This window comes from Cetorhinus maximus, chromosome 1, assembly GCF_964194155.1.
Source record: "Cetorhinus maximus chromosome 1, sCetMax3.hap1.1, whole genome shotgun sequence".
Taxonomy (NCBI): Eukaryota; Metazoa; Chordata; class Chondrichthyes; order Lamniformes; family Cetorhinidae; genus Cetorhinus; species Cetorhinus maximus.
This window is the reverse complement of record NC_135879.1, coordinates 248043817-248062068: the sequence shown is the minus strand read 5'-3', so window position 1 is coordinate 248062068 and position 18252 is coordinate 248043817. Positions and strand designations below refer to the sequence as shown.

Genomic DNA, 18252 nt, shown 5'->3' with positions numbered 1-18252 from the left:
GGGACCCCAGTTATTCACAATATATATTAATGATTTAGATGAGGGAATTGAATGTAATATCTCCAAATTTGCAGATGACACAAAGCTGGGTGGGAGGGTGAGCTGTGAGGAGGATGCAGAGATGCTTCAGTGTGATTTGGATAAACTGAGTGAACCATAGAACCATAGAACACTACAGCACAGAAAACAGGCCATTTGGCCCTTCTAGTCTGTGCTGAAATATTATTCCGCTAGTCCAATTGACCTGCACCTAGTCCATAACCCTCCAGACCTCTCCCATCCATGTATCTATTTAATTTATTCTTAAAACTTAAGAATTTACCACGTCAGATGGTAGCTCGTTCCACACTCTCACCACTCTCTGAGTGAAGAAGTTCCCCTAATGTTCCCCCTAAACCTTTCCCCTTTCACCCTAAAGCCATGTCCCCTTGTGTTTATTTCTCCTAATCTAAGTGAAAAGAGCCTACTCGCATTTACTCTGTCTATACCCTTCATCATTTTGTAAACTTCTATCATATCTCCCCTCATTCTTCTACACTCCAAGGAATAAAGTCCTAACCTCTTTAATCTTTTCCTGTAACTCAACTCCTTAAGACCCGACAACATCCTAGTAAATCTCTGCACCCTCCCAATCTTATTGATATCCTTCCTGTAGTTAGGCGACCAGAACTGCACACAATACTCCAAAGTTGGCCTCACCAATGTCTTATACAACTTCACCATAACATCCCAACTCCTATACTCAATACTTTGATTTATGAAGGCCAGTATGCCAAAAGCTTTCTTTACAACCTTGTCTACCTGTGACGCCACTTTCAGGGAATTATGTATCTGAACTCCCAGATCCCTTTGTTCCTCCGCACTCCTCAGTGCCCTACCATTTACTGTGTATGTCCTACCTTGGTTTGACCTTCCAAAATGTAACACCTCACACTTTTCCGCATTAAATTCCATCAGCTATTTTCTGGCCCATTTTTCCAGTTGGTCCAGATCTCTCTGCAAGCTTTGAAAGCCTTCCTCGCTGTCCACAACACCTCCAATCTTAGTGTCATCAGCAAACTTGCTGATCCAATTTACCACATTATCATCCAAATCATTGATATAGACAACAAACAACAATGGTCCCAGTACAGATCCCTGAGGCACACCACTAGTCACAGGCCTCCAGTCTGAGAAGCAATCATCCAATACCACTCTCTGTCTTCTCCCACAAAGCCAATTTCGAATCCAGTTTACAACCTCTCCATGGATACCAAGCGTCTGAAACTTCTGAACTAACCTCCCATGTGGGACCTTATCAAAGGCCTTACTAAAGTCCATGTAGACAACATCCACAGCCTTTCCTTCATCTACTTTCTTGGTAACCTCCTCGAAAAATTCTACAAGGTTCGTTAAACACGACCTACCACGCACAAAGCCATGCTGACTATCCTTAATCAGCCCTTGGCTGTCCAAATAATTATATATCTAATCTCTCAGAACACCTTCCAATAACTTACCTACTACTGACGTCAGGCTCACTGGCCTGTAATTACCTGGTTTACTTTTGGAGCCTTTTTTAAACAACGGAACAACATGAGCTACCCTCCAATCCTCCGGCACCTCACCCATGGCTAAGGACATTTTAAATATTTCTGCCAGGGCCCCTGCAATTTCTACACTAGTCTCCCTCAAGGTCCGAGGGAATATCATGTCAGGCCCGGGGGATTTATCTACCTTTATTCACTGTAAGGCAGCAAGCACCTCCTCCTCTTTAATCTCTATATGTTCCATGAAACTACTGCTTGTTTCCCTTCCTTCCTTATACACTATGCCAGTTCCCTGAGTGAATACTGATGCAAAAAAACTGTTTAAGATCTCCCCCATCTCGTGAGGCTCCACACATAGACGACCACTCTGATCTTCAAGGGGACCAATTGTGTCCCTTACTATCCTTTTACTCTTTATATACTTGTAGAAACCCTTCGGGTTTACCTTCACATTATCTGTCAAAGCAACCTCATGTCTTCTTTTTGCCTTCCTGATTTCCTTCTTTAGTATTTTCTTACATTTTCTATACTCTACAAGTACCTCATTTGAGTGAGTGGGCAAATGCATGGCAGATGCAGTATAATGTGGATAAATGTGAGGTTATCCATTTTAGTAGCAAAAACAGGAAGGTAGATTATTATCTGAATGGCTATAAATTGAGAGAGGGGAATGTGCAACGAGACCCGGGTGCCCTTGTACACCAGTCGCTGAAGGTAAGCATGCAGGTGCAGCAAGCAGTAAATAAGTACAAATGGTATGTTGGCCTTCATAGCCAGAGGATTCGAGTACAGGAACAGGGATGTCTTGCTGCAATTGTACAGGGCCTTGGTGAGACCACACCTGGAATATTGTGTGCAGTTTTGATCTCCTTATCTGAGGAAGGATGTACTTGCTATAGAGAGGGTGCAGCGAAGGTTTACCCGACTGATTCCTGGGATGGCGGGACTGACATATGAGGAGAGATTGAGTCGATTAGGATTATATTCGCTGGAGTTCAGTAGAATGAGGGGGGATCTCATAGAAGCCTATAAAATTCTAACCGGACTCAACAGGGTAGATGCAGGAAGGATGTTCCCGATGGTGGGGGAGTCCAGAACCAGGGGTCACAGTCTGAGGATATGGGGTAGACCATTTAGGACTGAGATGAGGAGAAATTTCTTCACCCAGAGAGTGGTGAGCCTGTGGAATTCATCACCACAGAAAATAGTTGAGACCAAAACTTTGTATGTTTTCAAGAAGGAGTTAGATATAGCTCTTGGGGCGAAAGGGATCAAAGGATATGGGGAGAAAGCGGGAGCAGGCTATTGAGTTGGATGATCAGCCATGATCATAATGAATGGCGGAGCAGGCTCGACGGGCAGAATGGCCTACTCCTGCTCCTAGTTTCTATATACTTTTACTTTAAGTTCGATGCTGTCTTTAACTTTTTTTGTTAACCACGGATGGTGGGCCCTCCCCTTGGAATTTTCCTTTCTCATTGGAATGTATCTATTCTGTGTATTCTGAAATATCCCTTTAAATGTCTACCATTACATTTCCATTGACATATCCTGTAATCTCATTTCACTTCAGCTAGCTCTGCTTTCATGGCCACATAATTGCCCTTATTTAAGTTTAAAATACTCTTCTTGGACCCACTCCTCTCCCTCAAGCTGAATGTAAAATTCAATCATATAATGATCACTGCTACCTAGGTGTGCCTTGACTATGAGGTAATAAGTTAATCCTATCTCGTTGTACAATACCAGTTCTCCTATATCCTGCTCTCTGGTTGGCTCCAGGAAGCGCTTTTCAAGTAATGATCCCAAAAACATTCTATGAACTCCTCATCTACGCTACCTCTGCCCATTGATTTTTCCAGTCTATATGTAGATTAAAACTCCCCTATGATTATCACTGTCCCTTTCTGACAAGCTCCAGTTATACTCCATCCTACCATATTGTTACTGTTAGGGGGCCTGAGCACTGCTCCAACAAGTGACCTCTTGCCTTTATCATTTCACATCTCAACCCAAACTGCTTCTTCATCCTGGTTTCCTGAACTTAAGTCATCCCCTTCTAATGTGCTAATACCGTCATTAATTAACAGAGCCAGCCCTCCACCTTTTCCTAACTTCCTGTCCCTCCTAAATGTCACGTACCCTTCAATATTCAGGTCCCAATCTATGTCATCCTGTAGCCATGTCTCTGTAATGGCCATCAGATTGGACTTATTTATTTCGATTTGCGCTATCAGTTCATCTGTTTTCTTTTGAATGCTACATACATTCAGATACAAAGTCTTTAACTTTGTCCTTTCATTATTTTTGTAGCTTCTAGCCTTATCTGCTAAGTTACTTTTAGAATTGTACTCCTAATCGCTTCCTCTCACAGTCTGTTTATCATTTCCCATATTTATACCTTTCTCTCTTGCCTTGTCTTTACCCTATGATTTACCATCTCTTCCCAAATTTGATCCCTTGCCTTACTATTCAATTTAAAACCCTCTCTACTTTCCCAGTTATGTGGTTCGCTAGAACACCGGCCCTAGCATGGTTCAGGTGTAGACCGTCCCAATGGTACAGATCCCACTTTCCCCAGTACTAGCACCAGTGCCCAATGAACCGGAACCCATTTCTCCCTTGAGTCTTGGAGCCTCAAATTCATTTCTTTAATCTGTTTTGTCCAATGCCAATTTGCACGTGGTTCAGGTAATAATCCAGAAATTATTACCTTTGAGGCGCTGCTTCTTGATTTGGTGCCCAGCTTCTCACACTGACTACACAGAGCCTCTTTTCTTGTCCTGCCTATGTCATTGGTACCAACATGGATCATGATGACTGGATCCTCCCCCTCCCACTGCAAGTTCCTCTCCAGCCCTGAGCAGATATCCCAAACCCTGGCACCGGTCAGGCAACCTAGCCGTCTGGACTCTTGCTCTTTGCTGCAGAGAACAGTGTCAATCCCCTTCACTATACTGACCCTTACGACCACCACATTTGTTTCTGTTCTCCCTGCACCACGGTACCATGGCCAGCCAGCTTACAGCCCCCACTCTCATCCAACCAAGCTGAAAGAACCTCAAACCTGTCAGGCTGCAATCCTGTCCTCCAGGTTCCCTTACCTACCTCACTCGCAGTCACGCGCTTCTGTCTCTGATCACTGATGAAATCAGAGGACCCTATCCTAAGATGTGTGACTGCATCCTGGTATAAAGTGCCCAGGTAACTTTCCCCCTCCCTGATGTATCATAGTGTCTGCAGGTCAGCCTCCGGCTCAATGACTCTGAGCTGAAGCTCCTCGAGCCGACAACACTTACTGTGTTTAGCCTAGGTCACAATGGCATCCAGCAGCTCCCACATGCTGCAGCCATGACGCATCACCCTGTCCTACTTAATTTTTATTCAATTAATTCTTTTCATTTGTTATGTATTTTATTAAACTTACCACCAATTTGTAAACGACTTTAACCTCGGTAATAGAATAAACCTTAACCACTTACCAGAAACTCACCAGATACTCCAAACAGCTAGCCATTTCCCCTGTAGTAGAGTAAGAACCATTTCCTACAGGGTGAACAAGTTAGAAAAAGCAAAAGAGCACCTCCCTCCCCTCTTCACCTAACTCCCCCACTCACCCAACTCCCATCACTCTTGCTCAAAGTTGCACTCCAGTGCTAAGTTGCACTGAGAGAGCCGTACTTGTATGCTTTGAAACCAAAGGCTTAGCTCAGCCCCAGGTACCCAAAAGCCAGATGAAACTAGTTTCCAAAATTAACTAATATCAGTGACTCTCCAGTGGAGAGCTTGTACAAGCCTGGATGAAATTTAGAATTTAAACAGTAAATTTCAGTTAGATATTAAATATTAAATACAAACAAAATTAGATTTTTAGGAAGATATTAAGGTGCCCTCACTCACCGAACTCCCATCACTCTTCTTCAAAGTCGCACTCCAGTGCTAAGTCACACTGAGAGGCCTGTATTTATATGCTCTGAAACTGAAACTTTATTAAGACTAGGCGTATGAGAACACTTATGCAAAGGTATAAAGCTTGAAGGCATCAGAGCTGTGTGTGTGTGTGTGTGTGCGCTGCTCAAAGCAAAACTGAAAGTAAGATTGGATCACATGATACATTTTCCTTCTAGTGATGTCATTCTGATATCCCTTATAGACAAATTACAACATTCCTCTTTATTTTATAGATACTTAGCCCCCTTCCAAAGAAGTATAACTATTTAAAATACATGTTCATGTTTAGTTTCCATAATTTAAATGCATAGAACTGGTGAATCTATGAGTCTTCATCGACACCAACAGCTGAGAGCTTCACAGCAGTAGGTTTCACCATGGCTTTCTACATCTGTGGGTATGTGTCTTTTAGAATTCACAGGGTAGTATGTTGGCGCTTTCCCCTGTGTGAATCGTGACCAGTTACAAAATGACTTTGGGCAGATGATTTGAATCTTGGCAAACACTTTGGGTGGTGCGGTGGCATCTATGTTCTCCATGAGATTGAACATATTCACTGCTCTTTATCTCATTGTGCACATCATTTCTCCTTTGTCAATCGTCTCGTGTATATGTTTCTGAAAGGATACCAGACAGTTATTCTTACAGCTTCAAGGTTTCTGTTGTTTACGCTCTGTTTGGATCAGTGCACAGCTCTTTGTAGCTGCATCAGCCTTTGCTGTACTTCCTGCCGCTGCCAATGACCCTCTCTGCCCCATGCCTGGTGGCATTGCTGGAAAGATGGACATTTCCTCGGTGCAGGCAGGAGCACGCAGACACCTTCCGCAGGTCTAGCTCGGTTTGGGTGTTTGAGTGAGTGCGTCAACAATTGGGGTTATAATGAGGATCTGTAAGCTTCATTGACCTGTGAGAATTGCTCCCTATTTCTGGCTGTCCTGGAATAGGTCTTCAGTGCTGTGTGTTTTGGGCTTGTCTAGCAGATCTTGCTGGGATGTTTCAATGGGAAGCGACAACCAACTCAACAATTCTGTCTGCTGGCTCTGCATCAGAAAAATCACAGTGCGCAACCTTCTCTCTGCATCTGCTGATGAAGTGGGCTATGGATTCTGTCGGCTGTTGTCAAAATGACATGAGCTCTAGTTGATGAATACAGAAGTTTAACCTGATTCTGAACCGATCTTGCAATGTAGTCCATACATCTGGGGGTCCTTTAGCTCTTCTGCTGTTAATCCTGACCAGAGATTGTGCAGCAACACAGGAGAAGGCGATGTGAGGTTGGGGAGATTGTATAGCATGGGGGTGCAGGTCAAGGGGGGACCATGGGGATTGGCAGCAAGGGCAGGGGTGTGTCTGTTAGTAGTCACTTCTCCCCACCATGTGCAGGCTCTCGATCACGCACAGGTTAGTGCAGACTAAGGGACACACCGCACAGTTGTGCAGGCCACATGTCAACAGGCCAGTCTGGAGCTAGGAAAATTGCAGCTGAGATGGGAAGAGGCCCTTAAGTGGCCGTGAATTGGCCAAGTAAGTGACTCAAGTGGAGGCGAGGTGAGAAGGTCGACCATGAGCCTTCTCACCCAGAACTTACCTCTGGTGGAGGCAGGAAAGTGTCGGCTCTCAGTCCCAGCAAATTTTCAGGCCGTTCTGCCTCTTTCCTCACCTCCTGTGGCGGCAGAAGATTCCAGCCAAAGCCTCTGACAGCATGATGTGTTCTCCATCTCCAGGAAATGCATTCGCCAAGAGACTAAATATGCTGAGATTTCATTGCAGTGAATGCAATCCCTCATGTCGGGAGTGGCTTAATGGCAAAATGTAATTCTTATTTGTTCTAGAACAGGGCAATAACAATCTCTATCATAAAATGGTTAATGATTTAGGAGATTAGGAAAAGCTGAAGATTTTTCCAACTGTACCTTTGTATTTGCACCACCTCCTCATTGCACAAAAACTGAATTCTGTTCTCTTCAGTCCTGAGAAAGGGAACAGTGAAAACCATCAGCAGTGAATACCAGCTCATTACTAGCCCCCCAATTCCTCTCACAAGCAATGAGGAAACACTTCCACACAGGACTGAGTGGCAAAATAGGTTCATCCTGTTCCTATTTACCATGACAACTACGCATGTGAAGACTCCAGAAGTTGCTGTCAATGTTAGAGGGGTTGCAATCATGACAATGATTGCTGCCAGTTTCATAGTCATCACTACCACAAATTCTGGGTCATTATTTTCCCTACACCTTCACTTTTCCACTGCTCTCCAATATATTTAGCCATCATCTTTTAGTTTATTCAGGAAGAGTGAGGATAGAGCAAGTGGGTGAATACAAGGGCTGAGTGGGAAGTTTAAAGAGAGAGGTGGGGTAGTGGGGAGTGTTGTTTTTGTGTCAGTAAACGCAAGGGTTATTAACCCTCTGTGGTCTGGTCTTGTGTGCTGTTTTAAGTTTTTTTTGTGGTTGTTTAATGTGTATTAAGGTTGAGACTTTAAACTGGTTTAAACTCTAATTTGGTTTCCTCTCCCTGCTGGAGCTCGCGATCTGGGGATACTTTGGGCACCTTGAGTTTATCTCATTATAGGAGTTCATATTTCTAGGGGCAGATGGAGATATGAAAGTGTGTACGTGATTATTGAGTGTGCCTATGTCAATTTAATGTAGGGTATAGTTGTGGATTTGTGGGAACTCAATGACCTGTTAAATGTGAGAATTATGAGCATGGTCTAGAGGGGTGTGGAATGAGTGTTGGAATTTTGTGTGTTTGAACGTGTGACTTTATGATCTGGATTAAAGGGGAAGTGTATTTTATTTTGAAATGTTTGGAGTAATTATAATTAATTCTGAGAAAACAGTAAAAACTGGGAAATAAGAATACTGGTCTGAACTGATCTTGTATCCATTAAAACGGAGCGCCAGTGAAATGGGAAATAAGAGTACTGGTCCGAACATTTTTTCCTTCTGGGTTGGGCTGGGGTGAAAAGCTTTTCCTGTGAAGTTTAAGGATTGGAGGATTTTGGCTCCAGCCACAGTTCTGAAGAGAACAGAGGGAATTCATTTTTTAATTTTGGATGTTGCTAATTGGAACTTGGAAACACACATGATCTAAACTCAAAAAAAAGGAGAAACTGAGAAGTTTGAAGACACTTGACAATTAATCTAAAATCCTGCAGGCTACAGGGTAGAGGGAAATGAACTAGATTTAAAGATTCAAGTTGCTTGAAGAGAGACTTTCAGCGCGACTCTAAAGCGAAAGCACATTGGCACCTCTGTCAATGAAGTTCGAGACATTTTTAAATTCTCAACTTTCATACCAAAGTTACGACAGATACACAGAAAGTAGGTATGCATTTGGAACAGTGCGTGACTACATGATCACATGGAGTCGTAGAGGGTATGTCACCTCAGGGGGAAGACAGATATAACATGAGGCAAGGGTTAGAGACCTGATAGAGGCTTCAGTGGTGAAAGTTAAGGCACACCAGAAAGGCACAGACCCCATTCAGCAAGGTACCCAGCAGGCAGACGAGGCCACCAAGGAGGTAGCCATAAACAGCCCAGAATATCAGACAGTTGTGGTAGGAGTCAGGCCAGAGGAAGTAACCATGGTGGAGTTGCATTGGGGAGGGGGTGAAAGCACAGTGGGAGAAGCATGGAGTAGTTAGGGGCACCGATGGTGTCTGGCAGAAAGGGGGAGGAGTGGTAGCACCAAACTGCATCCAGTATAGCCTTAAGGGAATATCTCATGAGAACTCGCACATAGGTGGTAAGCCATGATGGGAAGAATGAGCAGGTGTTGGTGGGCAAGGTATGGGAAGGGAAGTGACCCTGACCATAGGGACCGTGGGAGAAAGTGCAGTTAGGTTTTACAGGATCCCTCCCACCTAGTTGAGGGAAGATGAGGGAAGAAGGTTTTTTCATTATCAATCAGTTTACCAGGTGGATAGAAGCCTACCTGATTTGGGGCTGCTCAGCTATGAGCGTCGCTCGAATAATGGCAGAGGAGGTAATTCCCAGGTGGAGTATAGCATTACAGATAGATTCCCACCAAGGGATGCATTTTACGAGGAGGATAGTAAAGGAAGTATGGAGGTTACCGGGAATAAAACAGAAATTCCCCATAACGTATCACCCGCAAAGCTCAGGACTAGTTGGGCGAATGGATAGGACACTGAAGAGAGCTTTGTCAAAGCCATCCAAGAGACAGGGAAAGGATGGGCTGACTTGTTACCCAGCATCCTCATGGGATTTAGGGCAACACCCAATAGGACAACCAGATTAACCCCATATGAGTTAATGACAGGAAGGGCTATGAGATTGCCAGGAGATGTTGTAACTGGGAATGAGGAAGTCAGACCCACGAGGCAAAGGGTCAAGCGATTTGTGAAGGAACTATGCAAGCAGTTGCACGGGTTAAGGCAGGAGGTCAAAGATCAGCAGATCATGTGAGATATGGAAATTGAAGCAGGCATGGAGAGAGTGAGAGTGCCCAATGTAGGAGAGAGGGTAATGGTAAAATTACAGCCTGAGAAGCCGGGATTTGCACCAAAGTGGGTAGGTCCATACGAGGTAATAAGGACTAGTGATACCTGCGCCTGCATTGACATGAAGGGGAAGGGGCACTAGAAACATTGGTCACAAGTAAATCATTTAATGGCTGATTTATTTACTCCACAGGGAGATCAAGGCGGGTCCCAGAAACTAATTATATCATTACAGGTTCAAACATGGGCCCAGCACATAGACCACAATATGCATCGGACTACTGGCCACAGCGGTATCCACATAAACCAGATGGTGCAGGAAGGAACAGAAGACAAACCACTACAGGACCTGATGGATGAACTCTGCTACCCTACCCCGAACTGGAACCAGGTCCGGCGACCCGATTAGCATTAGTGAGAGAAAACAAAGGATAATGTACACCATGAGCTGGTACCTGTGGTCCTAAATATATATCAGATATAGATTTGCCCCTGTGGTGTTTGGCTAAAACCTGGGCATTGTACATGACACTGTTAAAGCGAGTGTTAAAGCAAGCAGCCCAATATAAAGCAGGGGTATGGGGCTCCCCCTCCTAGGAAAGGACAAAGGAAGTGTAGCCCATTGAACAGCTCCGTCACAACATTTAATACAAGAGCCTCAGTGGATCACAAGGTCCGCAAGTTAGGAACTGTATTGGAGAGTCACGCACGGACTACTAATGAATGAATGAGTGAAAGACACAATGTCTCACAGAAAGCAGCCCGAAACGATGTCTGCATTACCTACTGGTCATGGACACTCGGGCACCCACAACAAAGGCTAAGATATATCTATCTTATGAGGGGAAGATATCCCTGTGGATCACAAATGAACAACTGACCAACCTGCCTAGAAAGCAAGCGTTGCCAGCTCAGAGGTTTAGTATGTGTGTATCCCATTAATGTGTTGTGAAAAATGGCATGTTGCTTGGTATTGTCCTGGCATTTCCTGTGTTAACAGAATTGATACCATGTAGAATGTTACACAAAGTGGAGAATATAGGGGTGATTAGAGGGAACTATCATGTGAGTTAACACATCTTGCCATCATATGCAGTAGAAATAGAGGAGAACACGACAGGTACTACCTTAGGCAGGTCTAGCGTAGCATCCTCCTCAGTAGAGTACCCCCATCCGATGTATGAGACAGAAGGTGCCAGTTGTGGGTTTAATGCAACGGCCAATTGTACAATAGGAACTATATGGGCTACAATGAAACCAACTCATGTTGCATATTTAGGAAAAAGGGAGATATTGTGCCACTACATTACAGTGAGAGTACCTCAGTGGGAATCGCCTATGCCCACTCAGCAATCACATGGTGTGTTTGCACCCAGGGTGCCAGCCTGGGTGGGGAGGGTGTAAGTGTTGGACATCCACAAGTGGCAGATGGTTAACGTGCACATCGAAGAAGATAGAAAGGATAATCTAACACAATATATTGATCAGCTCTCCTATCCAATTCCACCTCAGCCTGTACACCTTTCTGCAATACAGAAGGAAATTGGGAGGGTGCACAGGCCTATTACACACTGCAACAGAGGAGCAAGGCTATAGACAATGATATAGAGCAAATGGACGTTACCACTTGGTGGGAGGACCTCTAGAATTGGAGCCTTAACGTACAGATCTACCCATGGATCGGGATTATCTCCCACGTCTTGGTAGTAGCCCAGTTAGTGCCACTGTTATGCTTGCCAAGCCTCACATATAGCTTGAGGAGGCAATGGAAGGCCCAAACACTGGCTAAGACTCTAGAACAAATGGAAAAGAAGGGAATTCTAAAAAAGCAGAGCCACTGCTCGAGAGGGGAGAATTTAGTCTTCAGGCTAGCGGGGTCAATTGTGGTAGGGGAAAGATATATAGAGCTTAGCGTGGTCCAAATGGTATAGCCAACTCTCTGCGCATCCAAGTCAATGCCTGGCCGGACAGTGAGGAGCAGAGGCAGGGAGATATCGGTGGTCATTTTGGCCCAGCCAAAGGCCAAAAGTGGGGGGGAACTGTTAGAGTGTACAAGGTGTTTTTCATTTGTTAGCAAGTGTAGAAACATAGAAATATAGAAACTAGAAGCAGGCGTAGGTCATTCGGCCCTTCGAGCCTGCTCCGCCATTCAATGTGATCATGGCTGATCCTCTATCTCAACGTCATACTCCTGCTGTCTCTCTATACCCCTTAATGCCTTTAGAGTCTGAACAATCAATGATAGTTTCACAATAACCATTACTGAGACTAGCTTCAATTCAAGACATTCTTAAAAATCAATTCAATTTAAATTCCACCAGCTGCTGTCATGGTAACTTGGGTGTTTGGTAATGTAGCATGACAGCAGGAGTAGGTATTAGGAAGGAGCCTGTAAAGCAAAGGCTGCTGGGGTACTTGACATATGTTAACCTAGTTATGGGACACAGCAAAAACTAGTCCAGATTAGGCCATGGTAGGGTGTGGATCCCGTGATTAGAGGTAGATAGACACTTGTCATTCAAATGCTAAGTGAGACGAGACAGGGAACCTACACTCATTGTGACAGCAATTGCAGGTAACAAGGTGACAGTCAGTGTAACGACAAGATACACAGCAAAATGAGACAGTTGGTCTAAGGTACGTAACATCTATTGTGATAGATTGTGAGTTTACATGGACCGGGAACAGTTCTTCAGTCATGAAAGGGCAGGGACTAAGTGTATAAAAGACAATGTAACAACTGAGGGGACAGAATACGGACTTGGATTGGAGTGGTTAGAATGGGCTTTCCCTGTCTTCACTTGAATAAACAATCGAAAACTGTACCCAAGTCTCCGAGGTGTCAATTTCACCACAACAATACACTTGCATTGAAAGTGGTACAGCAAAAGTTCACTAGGTTGGTCCCTAGGATGAGGATGGTCCTGTGAGGCTGAGTAAATTGGGTCTATTTTCTCTGGAATTTATCGCTTCGAAACATACCAGATTCTGCAGCGGCTTGGCAGGGTGGAGACAGAGACGCTGTTTCCATTGGCTGGGGAACCCAACACATGGGCGCACAGTCTCTGGATAAGGGTGTCATCATTTAGAACTGGGTTGAGGAGGAATTTCCTCACTCAAAGTGAATCTTTGAATTCTCTACACTAGAGGGTTGTGGATGCTCCATCATTGGATATGTTGAAGGCTGAGATACCTTTTGGTCCCAGATATGAGGAGCATGCGAGAAAGTGGAGTTGAAGCCCAAGATCAGCCACAATCGTATTGAATGGTGGAGCAGGCTCAACGGGCCATATGGTTTACTCCTGCTCCTACTTCTTGTGTTCCTGAGGTGCACTTGGATCGCTGACAGGGCATGAATTTAACAATTACAGCCAGATACCATCATGTTGGTCGAATGTTAACTTCCTCCATTATGATATTTAAAAAAGCATTCCTTTTTAAAATATATTTTGGGCTAGCAGATTGGGAGCTGAGGTTCAGGACAATAAAAGCAGCAAGTGTTGGAAAAACTCAGCGAGTCTGGCAGCACCTGTGGAGAGAGAAACAGGGTAAACGTTCTGAATCCAATCTGATCCTTCTTCAGAGCTGAGCTGAGTTCTGAATACAGAAGGAGTGGGGTGGGGAAAAGGGCTTGCATTTCATTGCAAATTAGTACCAGTGCTGGGACAGGGGGGAACTATACTGTTGAAATGGGTTTCACCTGAACTGGGCTGGAACCAGGATCCGAGAGAACAGGATAAACATAGTGGTCACATAGGAACATAGGACTTAGGAGAATGTGTAGGCCAATCAGCCCCTCAAGCCTGCTTCCCCATTCAATAAGAACAGGACTGATCTTTCTCTTGTTCGTTCATGGGTTGGCTGGATCGGCCCATCCCTAGTTATCCTTGAGAAGGTGGTGGTGAGCTGCCTTCTTGAGCCGCTGCAGTCCATGTGCTGTAGGTACACCCACAGTGCTGTTAGAGAGGGAGTTCCAGGATTTTGACCCAGCGACAGTGAAGGAACGGCGATATATTTCCAAGTCAGGATGGAGAGTGACTTGGAGGGAAATTTCCAGGCGGTGGTGTTTTCCTGAGTCTGTGCCCTTGTCCTTCTAGATGGTAGTGGTCATGGATTTGGAAGGTTCTGTCTAAGGAGCCTTGGTGAGTTCCTGCAGTGCATCTTGTAGATGTTACACACTGCTGCTACTGTGCATTGGTAGTGGAGGGAGTGAATGTTTGTGGATGTGGTGCCAATCCAGTGGCTGCTTTGTCCTGGACGGTGTCGAGCTTCTTGAGTGTTGTGGGAGCTGCACTCATCCAGGCAAGTGGGGAGCATTCCATCACACTCCTGACTTGTGCCTTGTAGATGGTGGACAGGCTTTGGGGCATCAGGAGGTGAGTTACTCATTGCACGGTTCCTAGCCTCTGACCTGCTCTTGTAGCCACAGTATTTATATGGCTACTTATTTATATATATTTATACAGCAACTCGCGCAGTTGAGTTCAGCTTTAACAACACCATGTATGCCCAAATAGAGGGTGTTGCCATGCGTTCCCTTCTCGCAAACATCTTTGTTAGGCTCCATGGGAAACCTGTCTTCGATGGAATGAAACCTCACCTCTAACCCCTTACATAATTCCGATATGTGGATAATACGTTTGCTGTATCCAAATCCGCAGCTGCATGTAACAATTTCCTTGCATGTCATAATGGACACCATCCTGTGCTCAAATTCACCTTTGGTCAAATGAGCTTTCCTTCCTTGATAAACTAGATGAGAAATCTGCCAGGGGAATCTTCACTCCAGTCTACCAGAAGCCTACCTTCACTGATCAATATACGTGTTGGGACTCTTACAGTTCCACACACCACAAGATTGGTCTTATTGGCAACCTTGGAAATAGGGTCTGAGCCACTTGCTCTCCATGCAAACTTGATGCTGAAATAAGGAGCATCAAATGCATCCTTCAGTAGGTGAGGAAGGGTTTATCTCTAGAGTAGAACCCAGCGGGGAGATGTTTAAATTTGTACAAGCTCTTCCAGAGTTTGAGGAAACAGATATTGAATCATTCTTTATTTCTTAGAGAAGCTAGCTAAACAGATGAAATGCCCACAGGAAAACTGGACATTATTATTACAATCTAAGTTATTAGGTAGGGGGCTTGAGGTATATGCTCTGCTTTCAGAAGAAATGTCAGTGAATTATGATTTGATGAAAAAAGCTATTTTGAGTGCATATAAGTTGGTTCCTGAAGAATACAGCCAGATATTTAGGAATATGAGAAACAGCCTGGGCAAACTTATATTGAGTTTGAAAGAGTAAAACAAAGTAATTTTGACCGGTGGATACAGGTGTTAAAAATAGAGGCAACCTATGCAGCTCTGAGGGAAGTCATTCTTTTGGAAGAATTTAAGGATTCAATCCCTTCAGTAGTGAGAACTCATGTGGAGGAACAGAGGGTTGATTCTGTAAGACAAGCAGCAGAGATAGCTGATGATTATGAGTTAGTTCATAGAGCTAAACCTTTTTATCCATCACCCTTTTAACTTGGAAAAGGATAAAAAGTGGGAAGGTAAAAGGAAGGCAGGTAGTCAGGGAAGCAAAGGAATAGCTGGGTGTTCCCAGGAAGTTTTTTTTCAGAATAAAAAGGAAGGTGCTGAAGGTAAAAACGACCTTTGAAAATTGTAAAAAAGTGGGGCACACGAAGTCAGTGTATTGGAGGTTGCAGGGAAAAGCTGTAGGAATTATTGGGGTACAGAAAAGCTCTGGAAGTAAAAGTGCTGTGGGTTCTGAGGTTCAGGTACAGGAGAAACCAATGGTTTGTGTACAGATGAAACAGGGAGAATCAGTGAAAGGTAAAGAAGTGGGAATGTGTTCACTGTTTACTCGAGAGAATTCTGAGGAGCAGGTTGCAGAAATGTTTAAAGTTTTTGTGTGTGAAGGGGAAGTCTTTCCATGTATACAGGGCGGAGTAGGTAAAGATGTTAAGATCTTAAGAGACACAGGGGCTAGTCAATCCTTAATGTTGTGGGATAGTGATATTTGTTATTCAAAGGGAGTATTGTAGGAGAAGGTAACAATAAGTGGGGTTCATGGAGATGATAAACCTATTCCATTCTGGAAGGTAAATTTAAAGAGCAAATGGAAGACTGGTGAAGTTATAGTTGGAGTGGTGGAAAAATTACATATTACATGGGGTTCAATTTATTCTGGATAATGATATTGCTGTATCACAAATGTGGGTGATGCCTGTGGCAGTTGAGCAGCCTGTAGAAGTGTTTTCAACAGAAGTGCTACAGAAGGAACATCCTGGATTGCTTCCTGACTGTGTTATAACGAGATCAAAAGCCCATAGGGAAGAACAAAATGAACAAGAGAAGCAAGCAGTTCACAGGCAAGAAGAAGGTGTCGAAATCCAATTATCTGGCACTGCGTTTGATAACATTGTTCAGGAGGAAGGAAGGCAGGACAGTTCAGTTGAAATGTTTAACTCAAAGGGGTTAGTGGAGTTATAGAAAAATGATTTGCAATTAAAACAGTTATATCAGAAAGCTTATTCAGAAACAGAAGCAAAATGTATTCCAAGTAACAGGGAAACCACAAGCAATGATTAAGCCGGCACCTTTAATCCCAATACCAGCATTTGAAGAACCTTTTACCAGGGTCATGATTGATTGTGTAGGACCCCTCCCTAAGACTAAAAGTGGAAATCAGCATTTAATAACAATAATGGATGTGTCTACTAGGTTTCCTGAAGCGATACCTTTAAGAAATATTACAACTAAGAAGATTGTTGAGGAGTTAATTAAATTTTTCACAAATATGGTTTACCTAATGAAATACAATCAGATCAAGGGTCAAATTTCATGTCACAGCTGTTTATGGAAGTAATGAACGGTTGGGGATAAAACAGTTTAAGTCAACAGCTTATCATCTGGAGTCACAAGGAGCTTCAGAAAGGAGGCATCAAACTTTAAAAACTATGATAAGAGCGTACTGTCAGGATAATCCCCAGGATTGGGATGGGGGAATTCCATTTTTGTTATTTGCTATTAGAGATGCTCCAAATGCATTGACTAGTTTCAGCCCTTTTGAACTAGTTTATGGTAACAAGGTAAGGGGACCACTGAAATTGATTCAGGAGAAATTGGTGAGTCAAAATTCAGGAACTATTTTCCTGGGTTATGTATCAAGTTTCAGTGAAAGATTGAACAGAGCAGGTGAGTTGGCTAGAGAACATTTAAAGATCTCACAGCAAGTGATGAAAGTGAAAGCAGATAAGAAAGCTAAAGTTCACAGTTTTATTTCTAGAGAGAACTTATTAGTTTTGTTACCAGTACTAGGGGATTCATAAATGCAAGATTTAGTGGGCCTTACAAGATTGAAAGGAAAATGAGTGAAGTAAATTATTTAATAAACACACCAGATCGAAGAAAGAAGCAGAGGGTGTGTCATGTAAATATGCTCAAAAAGTACTTTGACAGGGAAGAGGAACAAAAAGAGGTCTTAGTGATGGTGGATGATGACAAAAAGGACTCTGAAATTGATTTTCCTCTAATCAAATTGGATGAGGGTGCTTGAAAATTTAAATGAAATATTGAGTAACTTTCCAAGCAAGTGTCAAAGTGATTTGGAAAAGCTATTACAGTCACACAAACCTATTTGTGAAAATAAATTGGGAAAGATACATTTCGATTTACATGTTGTATGTATAGAAATATCATCTTCAATAAGGCAACATCCTTATAGATTAAATCTGGTAAAGTTATCACAAGTACAAAAAGAAATTGATTTCAAGCTTCAAAATGATATCATTGAGTCTAGTTGCAGTAACTGGAGTTTGCCTGTTGTACTGGTACCGAAACTGGATGGAACACAAAGACTGTGTGTGGACTATCAAAAGGTGAAACTGGTCACAAAAGCAGATTCATATCCCATACCACCGGTTGGAGGGTTGCATTGAGAAAGTGGGACAATCAAAATTTATCACAAAGTTTGACTTGCTAAAAGGATATTGGCAGGTACCGTTGTCAGAGAGAGCAAAGGAGGTATCAGCTTTCATAACGCCAAGTGGTCTATATCAGTTTAAAGTGATGCCATTTGGTATGAAGAATGAACCTGCGACATTTCAAAGAGTGACAAAGTAATTGTGGGTCTAAGCAATTGTGCGGTGTTTATTGATGATCTAATTGTTTTCAAACAGACGTGGGAGGAGCATTTACAGTTTCTGGAAAATTATTTACTCGACTACAAGAAGCTCATTTGGTGATGAACTTGGCTAAAAGTGAGTTTGCAAAAGCGCAAGTTACGTATCT

At 43.4% G+C, this 18252-nt stretch overlaps 1 protein-coding gene across 1 annotated transcript in view; it reads right to left on the bottom strand.

Moving 5' to 3' along the window:
- Positions 1-18252, bottom strand: part of LOC144680096 (disintegrin and metalloproteinase domain-containing protein 12-like) — a 268407-nt gene that overhangs the window by 23534 nt on the left and 226621 nt on the right. The window contains exon 22 of the mRNA XM_078541258.1: positions 7394-7450. Within this exon, the coding sequence (XP_078397384.1) occupies positions 7394-7450 (57 nt within the window). The remainder of the gene's footprint in view (positions 1-7393; positions 7451-18252) is intronic.